This window comes from Bufo bufo, chromosome 4 (assembly GCF_905171765.1).
Source record: "Bufo bufo chromosome 4, aBufBuf1.1, whole genome shotgun sequence".
Taxonomy (NCBI): domain Eukaryota; kingdom Metazoa; phylum Chordata; class Amphibia; order Anura; family Bufonidae; genus Bufo; species Bufo bufo.
The window spans coordinates 129,225,333-129,252,706 of record NC_053392.1 but is presented as its reverse complement, the minus strand read 5'-3'; the positions used below and the strand labels follow the sequence as shown (position 1 = coordinate 129,252,706).

Sequence of the window (27,374 nt, the reverse complement as noted above, 5' to 3'; positions counted from 1 at the left end):
GTGCAGCCCAAATGCAGATTACCACTAACTGCAGACCACATGTAGATCCCATGTTTGGGCCGTACCGAAATACAGCTGCTCTGAGCCCAGAAAATGAACCATTGCTCCACTGCAGGGAAATACGGATACCAAGAGGGAAAAAAACCACACAGGAATCTGGGAAATGTATGTGGCAGTCATTACTACAATGGAGGTCATTCACAAAGACCAGCCTTTTACGCCAGTCCTTTACTCCCCTCTTTTGCGCTGGCTTTTCTGGCAGAAGACGCTCCTAATTTATGACAAGGCGCGCGCCTAGTCACAACTTATGCACGCCTTCAGCAGTCCGTGCGCCTGGTGGAAGTAGTTTTTCGCCAACATTTATCCCTTTTAGTAAATTTGCCGCTCATGGCTGGGGTAGATTTCAATGTTCTTCGACGGCAGAAAACTGGTGTAGAAAATGCGAACTCAGTGGGCCAGATTTATCATGGGATATGCCTGAAAAAGTTGCAAACTGCATGTTTGAGACTTTTTCAACGCCACATATGCACATTTTTTAGACCAATTGCTGTTTCTCCACTGGCCTTGTCACATTCCTGAAAAGGGGACATCCCTTTTCTGGCCCACAGAGTTTGTTCGGTGGTGAACCTACCCTTTAAAGCTACCTACCTGTTGTATAGCGTCTACTCAGCAAATGTAAAATGCCTGTTTTATTGGCTGACTAATACCTACAATAGTACCGGCGATATCAAGCCTCCCAGCTTATTCAGCCACATAATGGATATCTGACTAAACAGAAATCAGTGGTAATGCTCAGCGCTGGATGGTTTCTGCTGAATCAGAACTGACAAAAGAAAACTCCCAGTGGCGGATATGAAGAAAAATGTGCTTTATATAGAAACAAGGAAAATTGCATACATTGCTTCTCTGTGGTTGTCAGTTGTATAGGTATAGAACTGTATGTCTTTGCACTAATAAATATTTTACATTTTACACTTTTTTGCCATTTTATTTTAGAAAAAAGAGACACAATATTAGTGAAGTTTTATGTCACTTTTAACATTTTTTTTCCTATTAACCAAAACAGCCAGATATGGTTTGTCTGTATCAGAAAATAAAACACACGCAATTACAAAAAAAATGTACAGGTATGGAGGAGACAGGTTGAGTCTGCAGGAGAGCACAGTGTTATAGTGGCCTGATCTCCAACACTCGCTTGCTTTCCATTTTTATCTACTTCCAAGTATAGAAGAAGGTCAAGTTCATTGAGGGAGAAAAGTGACCGCATTCCCTTTATAGGACAATTCACAGGGGTTACCACCTGGCAAAGTGTGCCACAAGCAGAGCGGATACAAGTAGCAGGAGGTTCCATGAGTTTAGGTTTCCGTTTGACCCTGGTGATTTCTCTTTGATGACTACATGTGTTTCAGTGTGAAATACAGTGGAGTCTCGTGAGGCTGTCCTGACGCATACACTATCGGTGCAGCCATCTCCGCTCCCTGAACCGCTGATGTCATCACCTGTGAAGATCAAAAGAGAGGTCAGTGCCGGATGACCCACAGGTTAGCTAAACACTACAAACCAAACCGTCAGCTGATGGTTTATCTGATACTCTAAAGTGAGCAGAGTCTAAAGAATGGTTGACCCTTCTAATGGTCAGATGAGGTCTTCTGTTAGGCCGCCTTCACAAAGTCAGTGTTTGATCAGTGATTTCATAGAACAGGTTGAAATCTTTCCTTAAGGCCAGACACAGACAAGCAAGTTCAATGAGAGAAACTCGCTACCAGTGATGGTCAGTTCGCAGTGTTCGCCAGCTAACACATGCGGGCTGCCATCTTTAGTAAGGTAGACTCACCCGTCCGGCGATGCGCAGGTAAGCCCTTACCTGTGCCGGGAGCCGGTCTGAAATCAAATGCAGTCACCGGGAGCAGGCAGTTCCGAGAACAGCCCGATGAAGGCCCCCGCGGCTGTTGTCGGAACTGCGTGCTCCCGGTGACTGCATTTGATTTCAGACCGGCTCCCGACACAGGCACAGGTAAGGGCTTACCTGTGCATCGCCGGACGGGTGAGTCTACCTTACTAAAGATGGCAGTCCGCATGTGTTCGCTGGCGAACTCTGCAAACTGACCATCACTGCTCGCTACTTGTGGCAGCATTCTGACCTCTGCTCCTCTGACACAGCATTATAATAATTTATAATGCTGCGAGACCTGGAATCTATTGAATCGTTCTGACATAATGCCGTCAGTGTGATTTTAGAATATCTCAGGTCACACAGCATTATAAATCATTGTAATGGCACGCGATTCTGTCAGAGGAGCAGAGGTCAGAACGGGAACTCACAATGCCACACGCAGCGAGTTTCTCATATTGAACTTGCTTGTCTGTGTCTGGCCTCATACCTTATCCCCGTATAGCCTCCACTTCTGGTTTTGGCTCAGAAACACTGATGGAAACACTGACTGTGTGAAAGCGGCCTTAGTCTGTGCTATGTGGTCTCCTACTAATTTTCTAATAAGCGCCTGATAAGGGCTTGTTCATATCACAGCTACTTATTTCTATTGCTTTGGTTGAAAAATAATGGAAGTGCTGGATCCATGATGTAACTGAACCATACTGACCATAAGGGCTCTTTCACGCGAACGGATGCCGTACGGGTAATCCACTGCGTGAAAGAGTGCCAAGCTCCGTTCCGGACAGCAGAGACACGGAGCAGTAACATGATTGATAATGCTCCGTGCCTCTCTGTGATCTTTTTACTACTAAATCACAGTCAGATAAAGTCATCATTGTGATTTTGTAGTAAAAAGATCACAGAGAGGCAAAGAGCATTATCAATCATGTTACTGCTCAGTGTCTCTGCTGTCCGGAATGGGGCTTGGCTCTCTTTCACGCAGTGGTTTTCACGCATGGGATCAGCTCGTGTGAAAGAACTCTAAGGCCTTATGCACACGACATTTTTCTTTTCCGTTTACAGGCTGTTTTTTGCGTTCCGTATTCGGAACCATTAATTTCAATGGCTCCACAAAAAAAAACTGAATGTACTCCGTATGCATTCCGTTTCCGTATTTCCGTTCAAAGATAGAATATGTCCTATTATTGCCCGCAAATCACGTTCCGTGGCTCCATTCAAGTCAATGGGTCCACAAAAAAAAAACTGAACACATACGGAAATGCATCTGTATGTCTTCCGTATCCATTTCGTTTTTGAGTAACCATCTATTGAAAATGTTATGCCCAGCCCAATTTTTTATATGTAATTACTGTATATGGCATATGGAAAAACGGAACAGAAACGGAAACACAATGGAAACAAAAAACGGAACAACGGTTCGGTGAAAAACGGACCGCAATACACTGAAAATGCCATACGGTCGTGTGCAATAAGCCTAAGGGTGTCCCCTCTTTAAGTAGACAAATGTTCTGTCTCTGACGCAGATGTGAACAAGCCCTAAAGAAAGTAAGTATGTGGTCAAATAGAGGAAAGAAGATCTTCTATAGGAAACTTGTCAAACACTACAGGCATGTTACTTGTGGTGATCATTTTTCTACCTTACCAAGAGTGAAATCCGTCCAAAACCAGGGATGAGGTGGAAGGTCTCAAAAATACTAAGGACGACCATCACAGCCACATTGTTGTAGCACTTATCATAATATTCAGGATGTATATATAGGCACCGTGACGTGGTGCATGAGGGGCTCCGATATGGGCAAAGTTCTCAGCTTTTAACATCGGCTTGTAGGAATTAGCTAGTATTGTCAGTTGTGTATCATTTTGGTGCATTTTTTGCAGAGATTTGTGTATACAGTCAGGTCCATAAATATTGGGACATCGACACAATTCTAACATTTTTGGCTCTATACACCACCACAATGGATTTGAAATGAAACGAACAAGATGTGCTTTAACTGCAGACTGTCAGCTTTAATTTGAGGGCATTTACATCCGAATCAGGTGAACGGTGTAGGAATTACAACAGTTTGCATATGTGCCTCCCACTTGTTAGGGGACCAAAAGTAATGGGACATAATAATCATCATAAATCAAACTTTCACTTTTTAATACTTGGTTTCAAATCCTTTGCAGTCAATTACAGCCTGAAGTCTGGAACGCATAGACATCACTAGATGCTGGGTTTCATCCCTGGTGATGCTCTGCCAGGCCTCTACTGCAACTGTCTTCAGTTCCTGCTTGTTCTTGGGGCATTTTCCCTTCAGTTTGGTCTTCAGCAAGTGAAATGCATGCTCAATCGGATTCAGGTCAGGTGATTGACTTGGCCATTGCATAACATTCCACTTCTTTCCCTTAAAAAACTCTTTGGTTGCTTTTGCAGTATGCTTTGGGTCATTGTCCATCTGCACTGTAAAGCGCCGTCCAATGAGTTCTGAAGCATTTGGCTGAATATGAGCAGATAATATTGCCCTAAACACTTCAGAATTCATTCTGCTGCTTTTGTCAGCAGTTGCATCATCAATAAATACAAGAGAACCAGTTCCATTGGCAGAGCCATACATGCCCACGCCATGACACTACCACCACCATGCTTCACTGATGATGTGGAATGCTTAGGATCATGAGCAGTTCCTTTCCTTCTCCATACTCTTCTCTTCCTATCACTCAGGTACAAGTTGATCTTGGTCTCATCTGTCCATAAGATGTTGTTCCAGAACTGTGAAGGCTTTTTTAGATGTCGTTTGGCAAACTCTAATCTGACCTTCCTGTTTGAGGCTCACCAATGGTTTACATCTTGTGGTGAACCCTCTGCATTCACTCTGGTGAAGTCTTCTCTTGATTGTTGACTTTGACACACATACACCTACCTCCTGGAGAGTGTTCTTGATCTGGCCAACTGTTGTGAAGGGTGTTTTCTTCTCCAGTCATACACCACAGTTGGTCTTCCGGGTCTTTTGGTGTTGCTGAGCTCACCGGTGCGTTCCTTCTTTTTAAGCATGTTCCAAACAGTTGTTTTGGCCACGCCTAATGTTTTTGCTATCTCTCTGATGGGGTTGTTTTGTTTTTTCAGCCTAATGATGGCTTGCTTTACCGATAGTGACAGCTCTTTGGATCTCATCTTGAGAGTTGACAGCAACAGATTCCAAATGCAAATAGCACACTTGAAATGAACTCTGGACCTTTTATCTGCTCATTGTAATTGGGATAATGAGGGAATAACACACACCTGGCCATGGAACAGCTGAGAAGCCAATTGTCCCATTACTTTTGGTCCCTTAACAAGTGGGAGGAACATATGCAAACTGTTGTAATTCCTACACCGTTCACCTGATTTGGATGTAAATACCCTCAAATTAAAGCTGACTAAATCTAATGTGGTGGAGTATAGAGACGAAAATGTTAGAATTGTGTCGATGTCCTAATATTTATGGACCTGACTGTATATAGGGTTGGCAGGACTCATCCCCTCCACCTATGATGTCAGTAGAAGGCCTTTGTTTTTCATAGTAGGTAACTGTGCTGTCTATAATCTATATCCCCAATTATGGGAGGGTTCTTCAAAGTTTTTGTGTTAATTTTGTTTATTTGATTTTTTTATTGGAATCTAAATTAAAGGTTACGTTTTGGCAGTCCTCAACCTTGTATAATTATGATCCCTGAGAGGACTTTGGTCGGCATTACATTAACACAAGAGGTCAGGGACTGCTAACTATTTCTTTTCCAGTTCCATGTTTCCAACAGAGGATAAAACACACAACATTCCCACAAGAAATCCAGAACTGTAGGACTTGCTGCAAAATTAAGTTTCCACACCATATTTTATATTCTGTGTAGATGTGATCTGCAGCACATTTTATGCGAAAATGGCTTCATAATACAGAAGGGGGAAGTGTCAACTGTAGACTAAGGCCTCAATCATATGTCCGTGATGACATCAGTGAAGATGTTTGTGAAGAATCTGTGCCTGTTTTTTGCCCTCCGTGTGTCATCCGTATTCCACGGACACTTCTAGGCTGGAATTTAGTTTCTAGAGCATCTAGCAACGATCTACGGACCAAACACGGATGGCATCCTTGTTGTGTCTGTGATTTTTCACAGGCCCATGGAATATAATGTGCATGAGGGATCCATAATCACAGACCAAAAATAGGGCACGCTTCCATGGTGTCAACACAGACCCACAGTCTGTAGAAAACCATTGATGCGTGAATACGCATGGTAATGTCAATGGATGCGTGAGCTGTCTGTGGAGAGCACCGACACCGCAGTCCGCGATTCACTGACGTGTGAATGAGCGCCAAGTCAGATGCATACTACAGAATGTTGTAAACTCATAAGGTTACTCATAAGCAAGCAGCAGAGAATTAGATTTCTTCTGGCTGCCTGCCTCCTATTCGGAGTGGTATAAAGCAGGGATGCCCAACCTGCGGCCCTCCAGCTGTTGCAAAGTGCGCCAAACATGTCTGGACAGCCTACAGCTATCAGCCTACAACAGGGCCTGATGGGGGTTGTAGTTTTACAACAGCTAGAGGGCCACAGGTTGAGCATCCCTGGTATAAAGGAAGTAAAAACTGTCTGAGATTAACTATTTATGCAATCCGTAATATACTCTAGACGGGTCAGCTCAGGTGAATTTATGCTCATTTTATTGGTATCCCTGGAGAGTAAAGCAAACCTCAAGATCAAGGAAAGCAGAATATGCCTGGGAGTAAAACATCATTTGATTTGATCGTTACGAGAGGGTCAATCATCACCATAAAACGCTGAAATTACATTGTGTAACTGTTTACTTACTTGTGTCCTGGAAGTCCACGTCATTTCCATTGTAGGCATTGCGGAGACGATTAGTCATAATCTTCAGCTGCATGATCTGCTGACGGATGGTCATGTCAGGCTTTGTAATATCCACATCAATCTCAGGATTATTTATCTGGTTGGCGAGTCCGCTGCCCATACGCTCAGGCATATACCTAAAGACCGACAACTTACAATGTTAAAGAGTTCAGAGGAAATAAGATAATAAAACTTTAAAGGGAATCTGTCGGCTCTGAAACATCCACAAACTAGAGCAAGGCTACTTTCACATCTGCGTTTTTTGCTGGCTCCCTCATGGATCAACAGAAACGTTTCCATCTAGATAATATAACCATCTGCATCCATTATGAACGGATCCGGTTGTATTATCTTTAACATAAACATGACTGATCCGTCTCTAAAACCATTGTAAGTGAATGGGGGGTGAATCCATTTTCTTTTGAGTCCGAGAAAACTGATCCATCACCTTTGACTTACATTGTGAGTCATGACGGCTCAGTCTTTCTCCGCATCCCAGGACGTATTTAAAAACGCAATGAAATGGAATGGAATGCATTCTGGTGAACTCCATTCCCTTCGGTTCAGTTTTGTCCCCATTGACAATGAATGGGATCAAAACTGTAGTGTTTTCCTCCGCTAATGAGGTCCTATGACAGATCTCAATAGCGGAAAGGGAAAACGCTGGTGTGAAAGTAGCCTAAGCGGTGTATAGTGTAAGTGATGCCGAGTCAGATTATGTAACTTTTATCTTCATACGGTACTTCACTTGCATTCCCGCACTGGGCACCCACAAACCAGCACTGACACGTATTGAGAGGACGCCTGTTTGTGGGTGAGCTCAGTAGTCCTCTCAGTGCATTTTACTGCTGGTTTGTGGGAGCACAGCGTTGGAATGAAGGTGCGTCTGAAGATAGAAATTACGTAACCGGACTCAAGACTTTATCCTAGTTTGGGGGTTGCTCTGGAGTTGACAGATTCCCTTTAAGGGTACGGTTAGGTTTCTGCATGCAGTTTTAGAAGCCAGAACCAGGGGTGAATTAAAAAAAGAGAAGACAAATCTGTCCTTTCTAGGTTCTCGCCTCCTATGATCCACTCCTAATTTTGGCTTCCAAAACTGTATCAGGAAACCGGACCGAGTGGCCGTACCCTAACCAGCTGGCATAGGTCACCTAGCTTTGCACAAGCAGACTGACCTTGCTCTGGCCATTCCATTCCAGCACTTGTCTTCATTGCCTGGACCAGCGATGACCTTTTCACTGCAGAATAGGTTTGGTAGAGATACCCAATAATCTTGGATTTCAGTGAGCTTTACTTTTACATCAGAAACCTTAAAAAAAATATATATAAAAAATTGTTTTTGGTACGCGGTGTGAAGATCTCCAATATTAATGTCAGTGAAATATAGAAGCGATAGTAGTTAGTTTGATCTGGACAGCAGAGCAGGGTTCTCCTTTCTCATGGCCATTTTGGGGATTGGAGGGAAAGGTATGCATTCATGATCAGACGTCGGCCCTCGGACCCTCTATACACTGGCACAGCAGGGCTCTAGTTCTTTTTTCAGCAAGGAACTACTACAGTATTACAGGCTGTCCAATGAGACATAGTCTACTGAATGCTTTTGGTATTTGCCATTGAACTATTCAATACCATCTGTGTATTGTGCTGTGACAGTTACAGGGAGAGAGCTGCTGTAGAAAGGACGCGCCCCCTGAGCTGCCAGCTTGAAATAAATCTAGCAGAGCAAATGGAGCGATTTCTAGATCCATGTGAGGTATGGGGCCGATTCTAGCTTTTTGAGAAATTGTCATGAACTATAATCATGAGAACCCCTTTAAATGCTTCTGATCGCCTGAACAGATGAAATCTACTTGTTTTTAGGCCTCATTATGGGACTAGTGGCCATGCTCACGCTGTAGAACACATATTGACTCTACATTGACACTCTATTAATTTAAATTGAACCTATTTATTGCGTCCTTTCCCCCATGATGACAGTGACACCGCAGGCAATTTGAGCACTTGCTGCCGGTTCCTCTACAGGTCCCAGCTGATGTCTATGGGTAATAGCAGCACAATATACAGCATAAAACCGGATCAGAGAGCCATAAATGGTGCTTGATCCCGTCCCCGCCTGCCATTGGCTGCTCTTACACCTGTTTAAGGTGTAAAAGGAAGTAAATTTGTCAGAGCTGATGTCACTGCCTGGCCCCTGTCACGAAAAAAGTTGCAAAAAGGGGTTCTTGTGACAATCGTTACACTAAAAACTGGTGTAAAAATGTTCATAAATGACCCCCATTGTCTGCTGCTCCTCCGGGACATATAACTCTGTGCAGGAAACATGATGATGGATTGGGATTTAATACAAAAGATACACATTCCTAGAGGGGATTCTGTGATTCCAGGAATAGAGCTTCTTAGAAAGGTCTAAAATCAGACACTAAAAACATTTCATTTGAACAAATCACTACGAGCCAGGTAACCAGCAACAGAAAGTAACGTGCCCCCAAATTACTTCTTACTTCTCTGTGTTTGCTGCCCATTTTTCAGCACTTATTAATTTGCCCTTTAAATCTTGGCTCTGAATGGGGAACACTTGGGAGTGAGCTTATAATAATAATTATTACATAATGTACAGTCTGTCGGTTATTAATATGTAAACTGTCAGTGCGCCATATTCTGCAATGATCGGCTATTCAGAGGCCAAAAATAACAGAACAGCAGACTGCGGCGAGGACCAAAGTTAAACATGGCTCAATCACTGCAGTGTACGCGTGATCCTGGCCGCCCTCAGCACAGCTCATGGCTTGGACCGGAGTGTGGAAATAAACGCTTAGTCCACAGGAGCTAGATGTCATCAGCATTTTGTTGGGATCGGCACTGGGTGCAGACAGGCGGGGTTTCTACAATCCTTTCTAAAAATTTTCACATTAGGGCTTAGGTGAATTTCAGGAAATCAGGCTTGTCAGCTGGAAATGTGCAGAAACGTTTCCTTCGCGGTGCAAAAAGATATACAGAGTGTGTAAGTACAGCTGGGATACTAAAATAGACAGACATATGCATACAAACAATACATACACAAACTATGCATACTGTAATAATGTATATCGCATATACTTATTTATCTATGCACAAAATATACTGTATACTTGCCTACATATACCTACACCTAGTACATACATATACACACAAAGATACAATACATAAGCCTAAGGAACATATACACAAATCAACACAAATCACTATCTTAGATCACTCAGAAATCGGCTTCTAACTAGCAAATTTGTAAGGCCCCTTGCGGACGAGCGTTCCCCCCGCAGCGAGTCCACATCGCAGCACCCGGCCTGACCTCCCAGCGCTGCCGGGAGTCACATAGCATTATATTGATTTATGATGCTTTGTAACCCTTACAGTTCTGGAATGTATTGGATAACACTGGCATAATGCTGCCAGTGTTATCCAATACATTCCAGAACTGTAAGGGTTACATAACATCATAAATAATTATAATGCTATGTGAATCCAGTCAGTGCTGGGAGGTCAGGCCGGGCGCTGCGATGCGGACTCGCTGCCGGAGGAACGCTCGTCCGCAAGGGGCCTTACAAATTGCTAGTTAGAAGCCGATTTCTGAGTGGTCAGGCTGCCAGTTCCTACAGCAACATACTATACAATCTTATACTATACAGTCTAATAAACCCCAATTTAAGCTATCTGTCCATCCATCCTGGTAAAATAACAGTAGTGGAGACATGGTCCAGATACTTGGAAATGTAGACAGAATACAGTCTGCCTAGTACATGATTGTAGAAGACAGGAGAACCAATGGTCTGAACTTTGGGGCAGTCTAAGACATTGTATGTCACCTACCAGGTTGTCCATACTGGGAACTGTGTATTTATCTTCTGGAGCTGCTTTGCCTTTTCTTTTTCTCTCCTCTGTCTTGGAGCCCTTGTTGCCCTTTTTGGGATTTCCACAACTTTTAAACACCTGTAGAAAACAATGATCAATGACCATCAAGCAGAGTAGAAGTATAGCAGTTTGGCCACACGGTCAGGTTTCCTGCTGAAGAGAAAGTATAAAGGACAGACACATCTTCTACTCTTTTTTGAATTCTCTCCTGGTCTTGGCTTCCAAAACTGCATCGGGAAACCTGACCCTGTGGCTCTACCCTAATAACTGAAGAGCTAAATGCCATAATTATGGGGAAACTAACAAACCACTGCCCTATCAACTAGCCAACCCTCTACCAAACTACTGCTACATGTCACTCTTGCTTGTAAGTCACTTGATGTATCTGCCCATACGTTCAATAACTAGATTTCACTTGTATTTAATCCCACCTGTACTCTGTTCCTTTCTATTTCTAAGATTGCTGCATGAACTTCTACATAAATAGCCCAATGGCCAGAACCATGTCCCATCTGAATAATTTTTGGGGCTATGTCCCATCTAATCTACTTTAGCGCTGTAGGAAGATGGTCATGCAAGTAAGGTCTATCGCTGATCATTCTCTGACAGCATTTGAACTATTATAAATGCTTGTAGACATCACACACAAGATTTGCGTTCACAACTTACCTTGTTTTTTATGACCTCCTTGTTCTCCTGCATATGGGTAATGGCCTCTGAGATCTTTGTGTGAATGGTTCCCACAATGTTCTCCACACCGGTAACGCCATTAAACTTGCCCGCCACCAGCAATAAGGATTCTGAGGAAGATATAAAAAGACACCATCATTTTTCCATCATTTAACCCATTCCACATTCTCTCCTATTTGGCTCCTCTAAATGCCTTGTTTTACCCACCATTATCCTAATACCTTGTCAGACTAATATATAGAGGGAACACAATAATTATTAACGTCATATGTATGGCACTTTTCAAAGGAAGAACAAGTCAATGGTTCCATCTTTATGCTCCTCTGGAACATTTCATTTTCTGTACTGTTACTATTCTGGTGAACCGTATGGTTGCAATGTGTAGTCCATTCTTAGTATAATGCTAAGAACCTAGAATACAAATGTGTAAAGGTCAAAGTGCTGAGAAGGCATCTCAGTAATGAGCAATCAATTCTGACCATGAGGTTTTCTAGCCATTACTGTAGGTCAGAATAATGATCAATTCCCAGTGTCTCAGCACAACCTTACATATATTAATATATACATCTCCAGGTACCAGACTACACAGTCAATTCACCATCTGCTCACATGGTCAAGCACTCAGCATTTATTTACTCATATGTATTTGGCCTATCTATAGGCGTCCATAAAGTGTTTATTTTATTCAGATTGATTGGGACCCCAAGCCACATGAGAGCAACTATGGATCAAAACCAGGTGTGCACCAAAGGTTAAGACCAAGAATTCTAAAAAGAATCGAATAATGAGGTTAAATGTCAGCTGGAAATGAAGGATAGGCATGGCTACACTAGACAGACTATTGGAATGTTAGTTTCCTTATATTTCATGGTAGACCAGTGTCCCTCAACTCCAGTCCTCACGGCCCACCTGCCGGTCATGTTTTCAGGATTTCCTTATTATTGAGCAGGTTATATAATTAGTGTCAATGCATCAGGACTTACCACAGGTATTAATTCTGTGGGATATTCTCAAATCATGACTGAGGACTGGAGTTGAGGAACATTGGTATAGACCACAAAGTCCAACAGTGGCCACTGGTAAGCAACTGCAGTTGTCAGTAGGATTAAAAAACCCAGCTGCCCCCACAATCAACTCTTATTTCACTAATGTACGATGGAAATGGTTACAGGGGTTCTCTGAGTCATATCCATTGATGGTCTATCCTTCATTCTCCTGGGTGAGACTAAACTTCTCGCACAGCTACCCTTACAGATGAGCTACTTGTGCCATTGAAGGAGACTTCGTTGTACTGACTGGTCCTAATGGCCAGATCCTCATTGATCATATACTGATAGGCCACTAGTGTTAAAGTTTTGGAGAACCACTTCAAATATTCTTAAAGAGGTTGGCCTATCTCACATATTGGTGGCCTATCACTAGGATATGCCACCAACATCAGATATGTGCAAGTCCCACATCTATCTCTAGAACAGTAGAACGGGGACCCCAAAGTGAAGGAGAGTGCATTGAGCATGCACGGTGTGCTCTCCATTCACTTCTACAGGAGTTCCAAAAAGATCAGAGCGAACACTCTCATAGAAGTAAATGGAAGATGGCTGCGCTTGCGTGGCGCACCCTCGTTCACTTTGGGGGCCCCATTCTGGAGATAGGTGTGGGTGCCACTTCAGAGACCTGCACCTATCTAATATTGGTGGCATATGCTAGCGATATGCCACTAATGTGTAAGATGGGCCAAACCCTTTAATTCAGCAATGCATGAAGCGATGTCGCACTGACAACGGTTTGCTAGACATCTCCTACTCTTGGCCACCCACTGTGACAGTGCTGCAGGGATGCAATCTCTCGCTTCTCCATGAACACAAAGATGAGTTACAAGATTAAAATGAGCCTGTTCTGTTCATCAGAAGCACTTTACAGGAGGCTATCTACTGTCCATTTGTCAACCTGATCATCAAACCAAGAAGTCATATTGGACTGTGTATAGCGACATGACCATCTAGATCTCTGACAGCTTCACTTACCAACCAGATTCCGCCACTCGGGGTCCAAATCTGCTTGATTAGCGAGACATCCTCGCATGACGTTCCAGCAGTAATTATCACACAGCTTGATGTTGGAGTGGCCACGACAGAGAGGACAATACATGAGCTTCATAACTTCACGTATGCATTCTTGACTCATAGGGACCTGCATAGATAAAATACAGTTTTGTATCAGTGGAACAGATTTCCTCATCCTATAGATGGTGTAAACTTAGACCGGTGGTCTAGACCAGCACCAGATTTACCACAGGGGATCAGGCTGGATGATAAATGTGGTGCAGGGACGCACACTTTCCCTGCCTCTATATCAACTATTATAAATAATAAAGAGAGAACCACCGCACACTCAAGGGTTATATGCAAAATAAAGAAACAATTGCCAATAATTAGATTGTGACTGTGTTCTTGACGTTTCGGTCAGAGACGGACCTTGGTCACAAGAGTCACAGAGGTTGGATGAAGAGGTAAATGACGTGGTCCCCGTGGCACAGCGTGTGAGCGCTCCGGGGAATGTTGGAGGCATGTAACTTAATGTAACTTAACTGGGGTGGTTTGAGTAAAAAATAAATAAAAAAAAGCTCAATGGCAGGGAAGGTGTTAAAATAATAAAATGGCTTATACATAGCAGTTCAAACCACTCCGATCCTCCCCGTGCTGCAGTCATGACGTCATGTTGATGGCTGCAGCGGTGGCGTCCCATATACCGCACGTGACTACTGCCTCCAATCACTGGCCTCAGCAGTGGATGTCATCAGTGCATTCATATAAAGTCCATATGGGAAGATTGGATCACCGGCGCTGGAGCAAAGGGGCTTTGAACCAGTAAGTACAACTGTTTTACCTGCCATTCAGCAATTTTTCCCCAAGTATGCACATTTTGGGCTCATCGACAAAACCTTCATCGGCCCGGGAAACACGGTCCATATGTCCGCCGCATCTCCCGGGCCAATCGAGGCTCCCCTGACCCGAACTGACTGCATTACAGTGTTTTATGATCCAGTCAGTCTATCTGTTGCAATAGCCCCATAATCAGATAAAACACTATGATCCAGTCAGATCGGGTCGGGGGGAGCCTCTACACATGGACCATGTTTTCCCAGGCCGATCATGAATGTGTGCATGAGCCCTAAGTAGCTGAATATATGGGCTTAGAATATTTTCTGTGAGGTTTGGGCTCCTATGAGAGCACACCTGGCCCCATTCTGTGCTGCTTCTACATATACACATCAAAACATTTATAAAAAAAATCAGCATGAGAACCAAACAGTGAAGAACATGTGATAATGTATGCATCAATATATCTAGTATTATTATAATGAATGATATCCTGGATACAAAAATTCTGACTCAAAATGGTCCAGCATGAGATACGTGTGGACATTGATGTGGATGGAGATTTGGATGCCTACAGCGCCCATGATGATAACAATAACTTTGAGAAACCTTCGGCCTGAAACTTCAAGCACTGATCAACAGATATTGAAAAGGATTTTGCCATTTTTCATTTAAAGTAAATTGCATGTTCTGAGTCACCACATTTAATAGATAAGATTCCCATGGGAATGTGTTGGTGTCAGACTACCGTACTTCGGGTCCATTCACGCATCCGCAAAATGGGTCCGCATCTGTTCCACAATTTTGAGGAATGGGTGCGGGCCCATTGTCCGCATCCGCACTTCCGTTCCGCGACCCTGAAAAAAAATAGAACATGTCCTATTCTTGTCCGCATCCACGGGCAAGAAAAGGCATTTCTATTATAGTGCTAGCCATGTGCGGTCCACAAAATGTGGAACGCACATGGCCGGCATCCGTGTTTTGCGGACGTGTGAATGGATCCTTACCAACATTCAAACCCCAAATCATATTTTATGCACAAAAAGTCCCAAATTGTGTGGCATTTTACACACCACCCCCAGCCTAGCTAGTCTGGTGACCAATCAGGCCAAGGATGTTGTAATCTGGTGGAGACATTCCTGGTAAACCCTTGCTGTGTGGGCGATCCTGCAGATTAATGCCATTTAGTGGAGAGGAACACATGTGGTCGCAGGACGTCCTGCACATATCGCTGAGCTGTTAGTGTCCCTCCCATCACTACTGTCGTATGTGATGGCTCCTCAGATCTTCACACCAGCAGTTGGGGCAGTGTTCCACAGCAAAGGCAGGATTGAAGCGCTCACCATGAGGCCTCCACACTCTAATCTGACTGTTGTTGGATCCCAACCAGAACCTCGATTTGGGGCTAAACATGATACACTTCCAGTCTGTAGCAGTCCAGGTTTCGCTTGGAAATGGCCTGAGCAGATACTTCTGTCACCTGTTTCTGGATGGTGGACAATGAAACTGTGGGAGCTGCTTGTGCTTGTCAGCTAGGACATCTGGGGCCTGTTCATCATGTGTGCATGCCATCACATAACCACTGCCCCCAACATCTCCTAATAACTAGGTCAGAACAACCGACATGACGGGCAGTTTGTCAAAACGACATTCCTGCTTCTCTCAGGCCAACTGGGAAAAATGTCTTTGAATGCGTCGTAGAGGAAGGACTACCAGTCAACGATCTCTCACCAAGAGGTAAACTACCCAAAAGTAGCATCTGAGAGTCTTTTTACAGGGCAGTGGGGGAAGCTATTTTATGCCCTCTTGTGGTAAGACACAGTATATAATCAGACCACCCCTGGAATCTCTGCCTGAGACAATGCTGCATGCTGAGTTTTGCAGCAATCCGTCATTTCTATCTGGGGGAGTGGTATTTCTTTGTCAATGAGTGCATGAAGATGATGGAACCCGTGATTGGTATACAATGGATATGATAGCCTGTCCCTTAAAATTAATCAGTTCACTATAACAATAGTTCAAAACATTCCCATTTGACCTCTATATGTACATGGCACTATCGGCAACATGTAGAGATCACTCAGAGAGTGTGACCACATACCTGGGTGACCTTCCTGACGATGTCAGCAGCAGCGCCAAGTCCCTGGACAAACGATCGGGCAGCAATAAACGCCCTGGTCGCTTTTAATTTCATTTCACGTGGAATGTCCCCAAATGGCTTAAGCTGGTCGTATTGCTTTGCCAAGCAGTCCATATACTCGTAAGAAAAGGGGTACTGTGAGTTCTGTGTCTTGAACACTCTCTCCAGCAGGTGGCTCCAGAACTCTGTCAGTGCCTCCTCCAGATTCACTGCCGGCCCGCGGTAATACTGACGGAGCTCTATGTACAAGTTTTTGAAAATCTTCCCATCATTTTGGGTGTAAAGTTCCCCATACTGGGCGGGAAATGTTTCCAGAAGAATCTGCTCCGATTTGTTCAGTAGGTCCTGGAAGTACCCTGGGAAGGACAGAGATATTATACATAAGGAATGCCATGCTGCAATAATCTCCTGTATGACATGAGTTCCTGACTTACTCTTACTAGATTTGATAGTGAAAATGACATTCTGATGTATGTGTCTCCATATGCTGCTGCTTGCTGTCAGTGTATGAAGGCATTCTTGTTTATAGCCACAGAGTGAAAACCTGACCACACCTAACACTCTTCGGGCTCATGCACACTGTTCCCGTATTGCGGCCCGCAAACAGCGGGTTTGCAATATGCGGGCATCGGCTGTGTGCACCCCGCATCACGGATGCCGACCCATTCACTTGAATGGGTCTGCAATCCGGAAGGTCTGGTGCAGAACGGAGGCACTACGGAGTGCTTCCATGGGGTTTCTGTCCGTGCCTCTGCACCGCAAAAAAGTAGTACATGCGGATGGACCACGGACACATTCAAGCTTTATGGGCCTGGATCCGTCTACGGAATCCGTACGGATGATGCCCGTGCATTGGGGACCGCAAATTGCGGTCCCCAATGTACGGAACGGCCGAGTGCATGAGCCCTTCATCAGAGAGGACCCCTCAGCTCTTACAATGTGTTTTACTAACTAATCGAGAAACAACATTGTTGGAGCGTCTTTTCTTAAAAAAACTGCGTTGTGCCATTCCTCTCTTACTCCTTTAGAAAATGTCTGAAATAAATTTGACAACTTGATGTTACCATTCTCCTAGTCGATAGTTTGTGTCCCTGCATTGTCGGATACTGGCAGCACTGACTGCACGAAGTCTAAGGGAACAATTTATTCATACATTCTCAGGAGGAATAATAGAGGAATGGCCGCACACAGATTTCTTTAATACAATAAAATAAAAAAAAGATACTCCAGAATTGTTTTATGGAAGAAAACAAGAATTTACTAAAAGTGACGTGTCGGGAGAGGTTCTATTAAAAGTGTGCTTAGTCTTCCTCTACATAAGGAGCGCACTCACATGACCGTAAATTGCGGATCCGCAAAACACGGATACCGGCCATGTGCATTCCGCATTTTGCGGACCTCACATGGCCGGCACTATATTGAAAATGCCTATTTTTGATTGCGGACAAGAATAGGACATGCTCTATATTTTTTGCGGGGCCGCGGAATGGAACAACGGAAGCGGACATCGCACAGTGTGCTGTCTGCATCTTTCGCGGCCCCATTGAAATGAATTCAGACCCAGAATTACAGTCGTGTGAACGCACCCCAAGATTTACATAAAACTGGAAAATGCATTTGCAATGGGACACGGTCAGCAGGTGTGCCCCGTTCATATTACTATACACCCATACAGACTGATGGAATCTCGTATAAAAGCTTCTTACTGTCAAAGTTTCGGGTCTGTGCGAAGAGTTGGTCCTGGACGGACAGGCTGAATTGTCTCAGCGAGTTCTCAAACTCCATCTTGCTGATATTGGCGAAGTTTTCTTCCATGTCGGAGGTGCAGCAGGTGTAACCCTGTGGACACATCCTCAGATGTTCACCTGGAAGATAAGACAGAAGCATGACCACGTCTGTCACGACGACACAATGGGGCAGAGTTTTGGATGTGTTGTAGGAGGCTCTTGACAACTGCTGTGGTGCACATTTATCAGACAGGTGAGACCAGGGGTGTACGTAGAAGAATGGCAGCCCCATAGCAAAGATTAAAGCAAGACTGCTTCTGGGGTTACGCAAATCCTTAACGAGCGATGATGCAAGGACCATTTCTTGACCCTGGCTTCCCACGCCCTTGTTTAATGGAGAGGGGTCATGGCATGGGTTTCTAACACCCATTAAAATAAAGGATGAAGCCAACCTGGACTGAGCTCCTACAGCCTTGGTCATTTCTGAACCCACTTAGGACACCTAAGGTAGTATATAGTGTGTTGTCTTTCCAACGGTAGTAGGTAGACGTAAAAAATTATATTGCCTTACATACACTCGGTCAGAGCAGGAAACTGTTTAGCAGTATAATCATAAGGCGTACAATATTTTAGAGATTTTCTGCGGATACTACAGAGATGAATGAATCCGTACACCGCGCCAGAACCTGCCCCCCACAACAGTATTGATAAATCAAAGCCCTGAAGCCGATGAGCAGATCCATTTACAAAGCCTGCCACTATGCAGCTGTAACCCCAGCAGATATTAATGCTAGGGATGAGTTCACACTGAGTATTTTTCTGTGCTGAAAAAAAAAAAACACACAAAAAAAACAATGATCCTTCTAATTTTAATGGGAAGTTTGGATGTGAATTCAATGCGGAATCCAAACCAAGAATGAACATGCTGGGGGTTTTTAAAACTGCAATTGGAAAAAAAAACACGCAGTGGAAATTACCATGCGGTTTTCCCACTGAAATAAATGGGTTGATAGTCGAATTTGCTCCAAAACGCACATAGCCAAAAACTCTGTGTGAAGTACTCTGCCTGATTTAACAGAGATGATTCCACTTACAAAGTAGTAGCACCATCTAGAGAAGGCTCATGTGAACGGTGGTCTTCTCTACGTAACATTACACCCCAGTATTCTGTCATAATATAGGTGACCCCAATCTAAGTAGGATCATTGGAGAAAATACAATCCCTACACAATCATTTCCCATCTAATAGGAAAGCACTGGAATGATAATTCAGCACAGTATTCCACGTTACAATGTATTTAACTGCATATCACACTGAAAGCCCTCCACAAATGGTGCTGCTTGTGGACACCAACCTGGGCGTCCAGATCACCAGCATATGGTCTTCTGATGATCTGTTTTGAACTGGGTAAAAGCATTGAACAGTTGGTCAGGGACCCTGGAGGGTAACCACAGGGATACATTCCTACATGATGGGTTCTCCATAAATTACAATAGCATAAAAGACTCAGTACAATTGTTTAAAGGGGCTTATCCAAGACTGAACAACCCCCCCACAGTGCCTGGACCTGAGATACTGACCATACTTACATGGTCCTCAACGATCCAGAAAGCATGAGTGTGCAGCAAAATGACAGCTTTCCAGGCACTGCTGCAGGTGAGGGACTATGGCTCAAGACACCCATCACCTGTAGTAATCACCAGGCCAGACAAATATCAAGCCTGAATCTCACAGCGGACACCTATACCCACAAGTGCCTGTTAGTTCCAATTAATTGCCACACAACCAGCCACCATACCTCCTCGTCTGGTGCCAGAATCTGCACTTCGTACTTAATACTGCTGGATGTGCCACAAGTTATATAGTCATGAGAGACTGCTATACTTTTGCCACCCTTCCACTGCACTGAGCCCCAGGGAGCTACGGCCTGAGGAAGTACAGCATGACACAACATCTCATCAGGGCCACTACCAGTCCCATCTTCTGCACCAGCTCCTCAGGGGGCTTGCAGCACATCCATGTGGCTATGGTCATCTTATTGCTGTAGAGTTGACTACGTCGCCAGGCTACAAAGGTTGGCTTTAGTTGAAAGCAATAGGAGAATGTCCTGGGACAAGGACGATGGCAAGTCTTGTGTAATCTATGTACGAATTACATAGAATACCGCACTGTGTAGTCAGTGATAAAATGGCTTTCCAGGTACGTAAGTGTTAAAACACAGATTATTACAGGCGCATGTACCATCTCTCTGTTTAATTAAATCCACCCACAGAGATGTGTTGATTTTAATTTCCCCTTAGACAGTTTGTCATCACCAGACGGTGGCTTTTTTTCTGACATTACAATATTTCTTTGTCAATTAATAGAATCAAATCCGCAGCAGCCTCTGTCTGAGGCAAATTATCAAGGACAATTATCTATGAGACAGTTCATTGTGGCCTTTGATCCAATAGAATATTATGTCTTCCGTCAGCCGCTGCGCAGGAACTCGGCACAATATCATTACACAGGAACTTTATTAAATCCTAATGAAATGTGAGGTCAGAGTCTCAAGAAAAAATGAATTCTGGGAGCCGGGAATCTTCCTGCAGACAAAAGCTGCACCTTGTCTGACATTTTCCTTCTCGCTGTTACATCTTACATTCTGTTTGATCCGTGCTCTCACTTTACAGCGGGATAAATGTGTGCGTCTCACATGTGCTGCTCACTGCTATATAAACAACAGTGATCTTAGGAACGTTCCAAACCACAAATAATGGCAGGCTCTGCTATTCGGACAAAATTTAAAAAAAATTGTGGGAAGGGGAGTGTACTAAGCCCCTGCTCCTAGCACTAGTCAGCCCCTCGGTGCTCCAACTAACTCATTTGCATACATGTAAGGCCTCTTGCACACGCCCGTTGTGGTTCCGTTCTGGACACTGGGGACCGCGAATCCGTCCGTTCCGCAAAAAGATTTTTTTGTGGAACGGAAGCACGAATCGGATCCCCACGGAAGCACTCCGTAGAGCTTCCGTGGGGTTACGTTCCAGGCTTCCGTTACGCACCTCCGGATTTGTGGACCCATTCAAGTGCGGAATGCACACGGCCGGTGCTCCGTGTATTGCGGAACCGCCGTATGCGGCCCGCAATACGGCCACGGGAGCACAACAGCCGTGTGCAAGAGGCCTAAAAACAAAAGAAAGATATGGTTTTAATCAGCATGATCAACCCTAATGGGCAGTATGTCTGGTTTAAAAGGGTTGATCATGCTGACAGGAGATTTTTTATGTTTATATATTTTATAATATAATTTTGTGCATCTGGTTTTATTTATTCACTATTATCAATTTTTTGCACATACATTTCATTTTGCAGTATATCAAGTTCATTATATTATCAGTAATCATATGAATTTTATTAAGAATTCTATCATATCACTATTCATTTATTTTCTAATCTGTGATGTGGTTTATGTTTACGTGGCATATAGCGTTAGACCTAATTATAATCAGTGTCGCCTTACAGCTGCCCTTTAGTGGATTGAATGATCTATACCAGGGATGCCCAACCTGTGGCCCTACAGCTGTTGCAAAACTACAACTCCCAGCATGCCTGGGCAGCCTACAGCTACTATGGCATGCTGAGAGTTGTAGTTTTGCAACAGCTGGAGGGCTGCAGGTTGAGCATCCCTGATCTATACACTCTACTTGTTACTGGTACACGTGGACACAAATTGCTGCTCTCGGACTCGGAGCTGGTGCAAGGTGGAAGTGTCATGTGCGCACACTTATGTGATGTGTTTATGACACCACCTTGTGCCGGATATGAGATCAAACTGGCAGGGACTCACTGTGGATGCATCATCATGGAGAAAAGTATTTTTTGTTTGCAGGCAACTATGTAGGTTACCTCCTATTGAATCAATGGGCTGTTAAATACAGCGAGGTAACTATCCAGCGCCACCCACAGGCGAAGACTTGATAGCTGAAAGACACGTCGGAGTGAATGCTGGGCATTTCTATATGCATATATTTTTGTGTATGATGCCCTTTATCGCTCTTTGTTCCTTTTATGCATAGTAACTGCAGTGCCCCAAAGGGCTAATTACTGCTAATTTAATGTTGTGGTTTGTTATTAAAGCTTCTTTATATAAACAGTATATCCAAAATAGCAATGTATGGGCAATATATAGTTAACATTGGCAAACTGGTTAGGTTACCAGGGTGATGGACTGGGTACGTCCCCTGGTTAGTCTACTCTGAGTGGAGCTACAGGAAGAATGTGTGTGTGAGAGTTTCTACAGACCAAGTCCACAAAATTAATGTCTCTGAGCCTTCTGCTGCCAAAGATGCAACTTTACCACCAGGGTACCCCTGAGAAAAAGCAATGAACCCTCTTAGAAGGTCCAGAACCACTATCCAGGCCATGCAAGATGTCACTAAGTCCCACTCGTATTTCACCTGCCACACTTTGAGATGGATTGGCCATACATCCTAAATCTGCACCCCTCAGCCTGGGAAATGCAGAAAGGGTTAACAAGAACAGCATGCCTATGGTTGTTTGGAGAGACTGAAAAGTGTTCTTAGAAGAAGAGACAGGGAGTACTACAACTTCCATCATTGTCAATGCCTATGCACCACTACTGGGAGAAATACTGTTTTGTACTTTGGAACTGTACCTTTCGCTGCCACATGTGATACTACTCCCATCATCAATTGAGTAAAGAAAGACTTTGTTTGTTGCAACTAGTGGGCCTGGTTATTGACTCCACCATCGGGCCGCTGGCCCCTGCCTTGCATTCAGCCAGTTTACCATCAAAGACACCCCAACTACCACCAGGTAGGAGCCCGACACCAGCGTGTGCCTCGAAGAAAGGTTGCGCCCTCCAGTCACTGCATGGTCGTAGGGAGCACCCGGTGAACTGTCAGTACTGCTACCCCCATCTTCTCCTCCCACCCCCCTAGCCAATGGATCTGTTTCTTGTAGACTCTTGTCATATATGCTTAACTGGCAATTACTCTGGTGTCATATGTTGTGATAATATTATAAGAGTACTGGGTGGTGTCCGAGTCCTTCTTTGCCTGTGATTCATAGCTTTTTATATGGCTCTTATTTCTCTGTGTGAATGAATTCAATAAAGATTATATATTTTTACATGTGTGGGTCCATGATGCATGTGTTTCCTGTATAGGTGATTATCATATTTGTGTGGTGGTAACTTCCATGGTTGCCTGTAAGATTACTATTGGTATTAGATATAGGCACTATAGGCAATTAGGCTTTTTTTTTTTTGCTTTCTTGTTCATAGGTGGTAAATATACAGTAAGACAACATGGCCCGCACTTACTTAAGGAGCCTATGGTAATACAACATGGCCTATCCCAGCTCCTGGAGGAAGCCACACAGTATCCTAGTGATCATGGCGGTAGATCCAGCGTACACACCATCACGGCTGTTGTTCTGACAGCTTCCTATGATACTGAAAAATGCCCTCGGAAAACAAATTTGTGCTTCTTAAGGGAAGCAGAAAGACAAGGACATATTATGTCCTTGCTCTATTAATGGTACCAATTTACTCCAGACCATGCTCTTCCAAGAAATCAATAATTTATACCACGTAATATCATCTAGAAGCACTCGTGATTATTTTTTTTTTCCTTTGCTGCGTGGTTAAGGAAGCATAGTCTGTACGGCCACCTTAAAAGACAAAACTGCTTCCTTGTTTTTCCTTTCCGAAGTTGTGTTTGTCCATCAGGCTCGGAGAACTTTTGGTATAGATTTTTCCACATCTATAGAAAATCCATTGCTGTAGTAGAACAGAGAGCCGATCGGGCGAGCTCTGTGCAAGGACACCGAGGCTATTTCTGTAGTGTACGGGAATGATATCCCTTCAGCATCTAGGAATAAGGCGTGAACCTAACGGATTGACATGGGCCTTCTTACATGGGGCTTTCTGAGCAGCTGAAGGGCTCCACTGAGAGGTAGAGCTCTGTTTAAACATAAGCGTTTTCTACCTTTAACTCTACTGATCAGCACTTAACCAAAATTAAAGTGGTCTGGCCTGCTGACGGCCGCCCTTTTATACGCTCTGTATTGATCCAATCTTTGTATGAATGCATATATTAAACCGGCAATAGACGTAATGATTTTATTTATTTTTTTCGAAAACGATAAGCTATATGTTCTTAAATCAGCAAAGGATCGTTTCAAAATAATTTTGTCCCACAAATGACCAAATTAATCATCACGATGCAAATGACACTGCCCAGGCCTGGTCATCTACTGAAAATCAATGACGGGACGGCTGATGGGTCTCATGGTGAATAATTGCTCATGACTCATCGGATTGTCAAATCCATGTTGTGATCATAAGGAAAAGACCAACGGGCAGATTTATCAAACTGGTGTAAAGTAGAACTGGTTTAGTTGCCCATAGCAACCAATCAGATTCCACCTTTCATTTGTCACAGCTCCTTTGGAAAATGAAAGGTGGAATCTGATTGGTTGCTATGGGCAACTAAACCAGTTCTACTTTACACCAGTTTTGATAAATCTTTCCCCCCAAAAATATTAATTTTAACTGGTCAACTCTGATCATATGGACACTGATACACAAGCCACAGCAGTGGTGTCTGAGGGAGAGGTTCGGCTGTGTTGTGTGGATGGAGCGCAGCAGTTGAGCAATGAAAGGCTGAGCATCCATGTCAGAGTCTACTTAATGGAGCAGCCGGCCACGTGACCGATGAACGTGCCGTCACTGACCTAGGCAAAGCTGGAGAAGGCTGCGGCACTACTGTGAGCACTGGCGCCTTCTCAAATAGCTGATCGGCGGGGTCCCGGGTGTCAGACCCCCACCAATCATACTGATCAACTTTTAATAGTGAAGATCCTGGTGACAGCTTCCCTTCACTTCAGCAAATGGCATTTATCATGTAGAGAAAGTTACTACAAGCCACTTACTAATGTATTGTGATATTGTCTCCTTTGCTGGCTGGATTCATTTTTCCATCACATTATACACTGCTCGTTTCCATGGTTACAACCACCCTGTAATCCAGCACTGGTGGCCGTGCTTGCACAATATAGGAAAAGCGTAGGTCTCTCTGGTGGCTGGGACTGCAGGAGTGCCCATAGTCCAGCACTTTTTTCTGTAATGTTCAAGCACGATCATTACTGCTGGATTACAGGGTGGTCATAACCATGATAACGAGCAGTGTATAATGTGATGGAAAAATGAATCCAGCCAGCAAAGGCAGCAATATGGATAATCACAGTACATTAGTAACTACTTTATATTAACTTTATATGATAAATGCTATTATTTGCTGAAGTCAAAACCCTCTTTAAGGCCCATCATCTTACCTAAAGGGCTATGTATGCTTGTTGGCTCTTCACGCTGAATTAATAGAAATGCTCCCATCATTTCAAGCAGAGCAGCTTTGGCATGATGTACACGACGCATTTTAGAAGCAGTTCTCACCTGCTGCTTAGAAGAAAGAGATCTGCTCTTTGGGAGGCTTTATTCTTCACCCCACTCTCGGACTCATTTGCCTCTAAAATGCTGCGTGAACCCTAATACGTAACCTCAGCACGTGTTATTAATTCTATGAATAATACGCCACGCAATACCAAGTCACAGTTACCTGCCTGGGCAGATATCCAAGGGTGCAGGAGCTGTTAATAAAGCAGAGTCCCTAAGGGACTACGAATGGAGTGGAGACAATTGTTTTGAGTCTATCAACATAAACAGCAAACAGAACGGCTTTTAATAGCTCATCAATCAATTAAGAGCACAGCGCTATCTGTAATTAAGCATGCGTGTGCACTCATAGAAGGAGATCCATTACAGGTGCTCATTTATACCGAGGCTACAGTCTTGTCACTCTGCAAGGAGTCAGAAAGATCACTTTCCTTGAGATGCCCTTTAACAAGTCTATATCAGCGCTGTGCAGGTAATGACATGCGTTGACCCCTTACGATTGAAATGATTTAACCTACAATTGTGTGTTCTCGGTTATTTCACATAGAAATTTTTGCCTTTATTAAATATTTCAGCTTAATCTGCAGTTTTAAAGATAACTGTAACCATCAACTATAATGAAAAAAAAAAAAAAAAAGAACCATAGAAAATGACCAGAGATTTATTTGATAGAGAAGAGAAAAAGGAAAAAAAAATGATAAAGGGCAGCATTTCAGGGCATAGACTGGGAGCAGCTACTGTCGCATAATAATACTGAGGATAAATGGGAGAGCTTCAAATCCACATTTAGTAATTGCACTAAAAAACGTATTCCTTTAGGTAACAAGTATAAACGGCTAAAATTAAACCCCCCATGGCTTACAGCTACTGTAAAAAGGGCAATAAAAGACAAAAAAAAGGGCATTTAAAAAATACTAATCCGAGGGGTCAGCTGTAGCGCTTGAAGATTACAAAGGGCTTAATAAAATCTGCAAAAAGGAGAGAAAATTAGTAAAGATACAAAACGAACAGCAGGTAGCAAAAGAAAGCAAAACAAATCCCAAAAATTATTTTTAAATATATAAATGCTAAAAATCCTAGGTCTGAGCAGGTAGGTCCCCTAAATAATGCTAAAGATAAGGAAAAGGCAGAGTTCCTAAATATTTTTTTTTTAGCTCTGTATATACAAAAGAAGAGAAAGGAGTTGATATCTGTGGTGCCGGGGCTGTCAGTACATCCAGTAATATACTCAATTGGCTAACTGTAGATATGGTCCAAGAGAAGTTAAATAAGGTAAATGTGAACAAGGCTCCGGGTCCAGCTGGATTATACCCAAGAGTGCCTAAAGAGCTCTGTTCAGTCATTGCTGTTCCCCGGTTTATAATTTTTAAAGATTCTTTAGGTACTGGTACAGTGCCAAGTGATTGGCACAAGGCAAATGTGGTGCCATATTCAAAAAAGGATCTAGGTCCTCCACAGGTAATTATAGTTTAACATCTGTTGTAGGAAAAATGTTTGAAGGACTCTTAAGGGACTATATACAGGAGTATGTGACTGTAAATAATATTATAAGTGATAACCAGCATGGGTTTACCAAGGACAGAAATTGTCAGACTAACCTTATTTGTTTTTATGAGGAGGTGAGTAGTAGCCTGGACAGAGGGGCGGCGGTGGATGTAGTGTTTCTGGATTCTGCTAAGGCTTTTGATACTGTCCCTCATAGACGCTTAATAAGTAAAGTAAAGTCTATTGGTTTGGAAAGTATAGTTTGTAATTGGACTGAAAACTGGCTGAAAGACCGTGTCCAGAAAGTTGAGGTCAATGATTCCTATTCAGAATGGTCCC

General features: G+C 43.5%; 1 protein-coding gene across 1 annotated transcript in view; it reads right to left on the bottom strand.

Moving 5' to 3' along the window:
* Positions 1 to 840: 840 nt before the first annotated feature.
* Positions 841 to 27,374, bottom strand: part of GPC1 (glypican 1) — a 68,130-nt gene continuing 41,596 nt past the window's right edge. Inside the window, exons 2-9 of the mRNA XM_040427859.1 lie at positions 18,070 to 18,228; positions 16,325 to 16,719; positions 13,369 to 13,534; positions 11,324 to 11,454; positions 10,613 to 10,732; positions 7,942 to 8,075; positions 6,728 to 6,903; positions 841 to 1,499 (exon numbers count right to left, since the gene is read on the bottom strand). Coding sequence (XP_040283793.1) covers positions 1,294 to 1,499; positions 6,728 to 6,903; positions 7,942 to 8,075; positions 10,613 to 10,732; positions 11,324 to 11,454; positions 13,369 to 13,534; positions 16,325 to 16,719; positions 18,070 to 18,228 — 1,487 coding nt within the window. The 3' untranslated portion in view covers positions 841 to 1,293. The remainder of the gene's footprint in view (positions 1,500 to 6,727; positions 6,904 to 7,941; positions 8,076 to 10,612; positions 10,733 to 11,323; positions 11,455 to 13,368; positions 13,535 to 16,324; positions 16,720 to 18,069; positions 18,229 to 27,374) is intronic.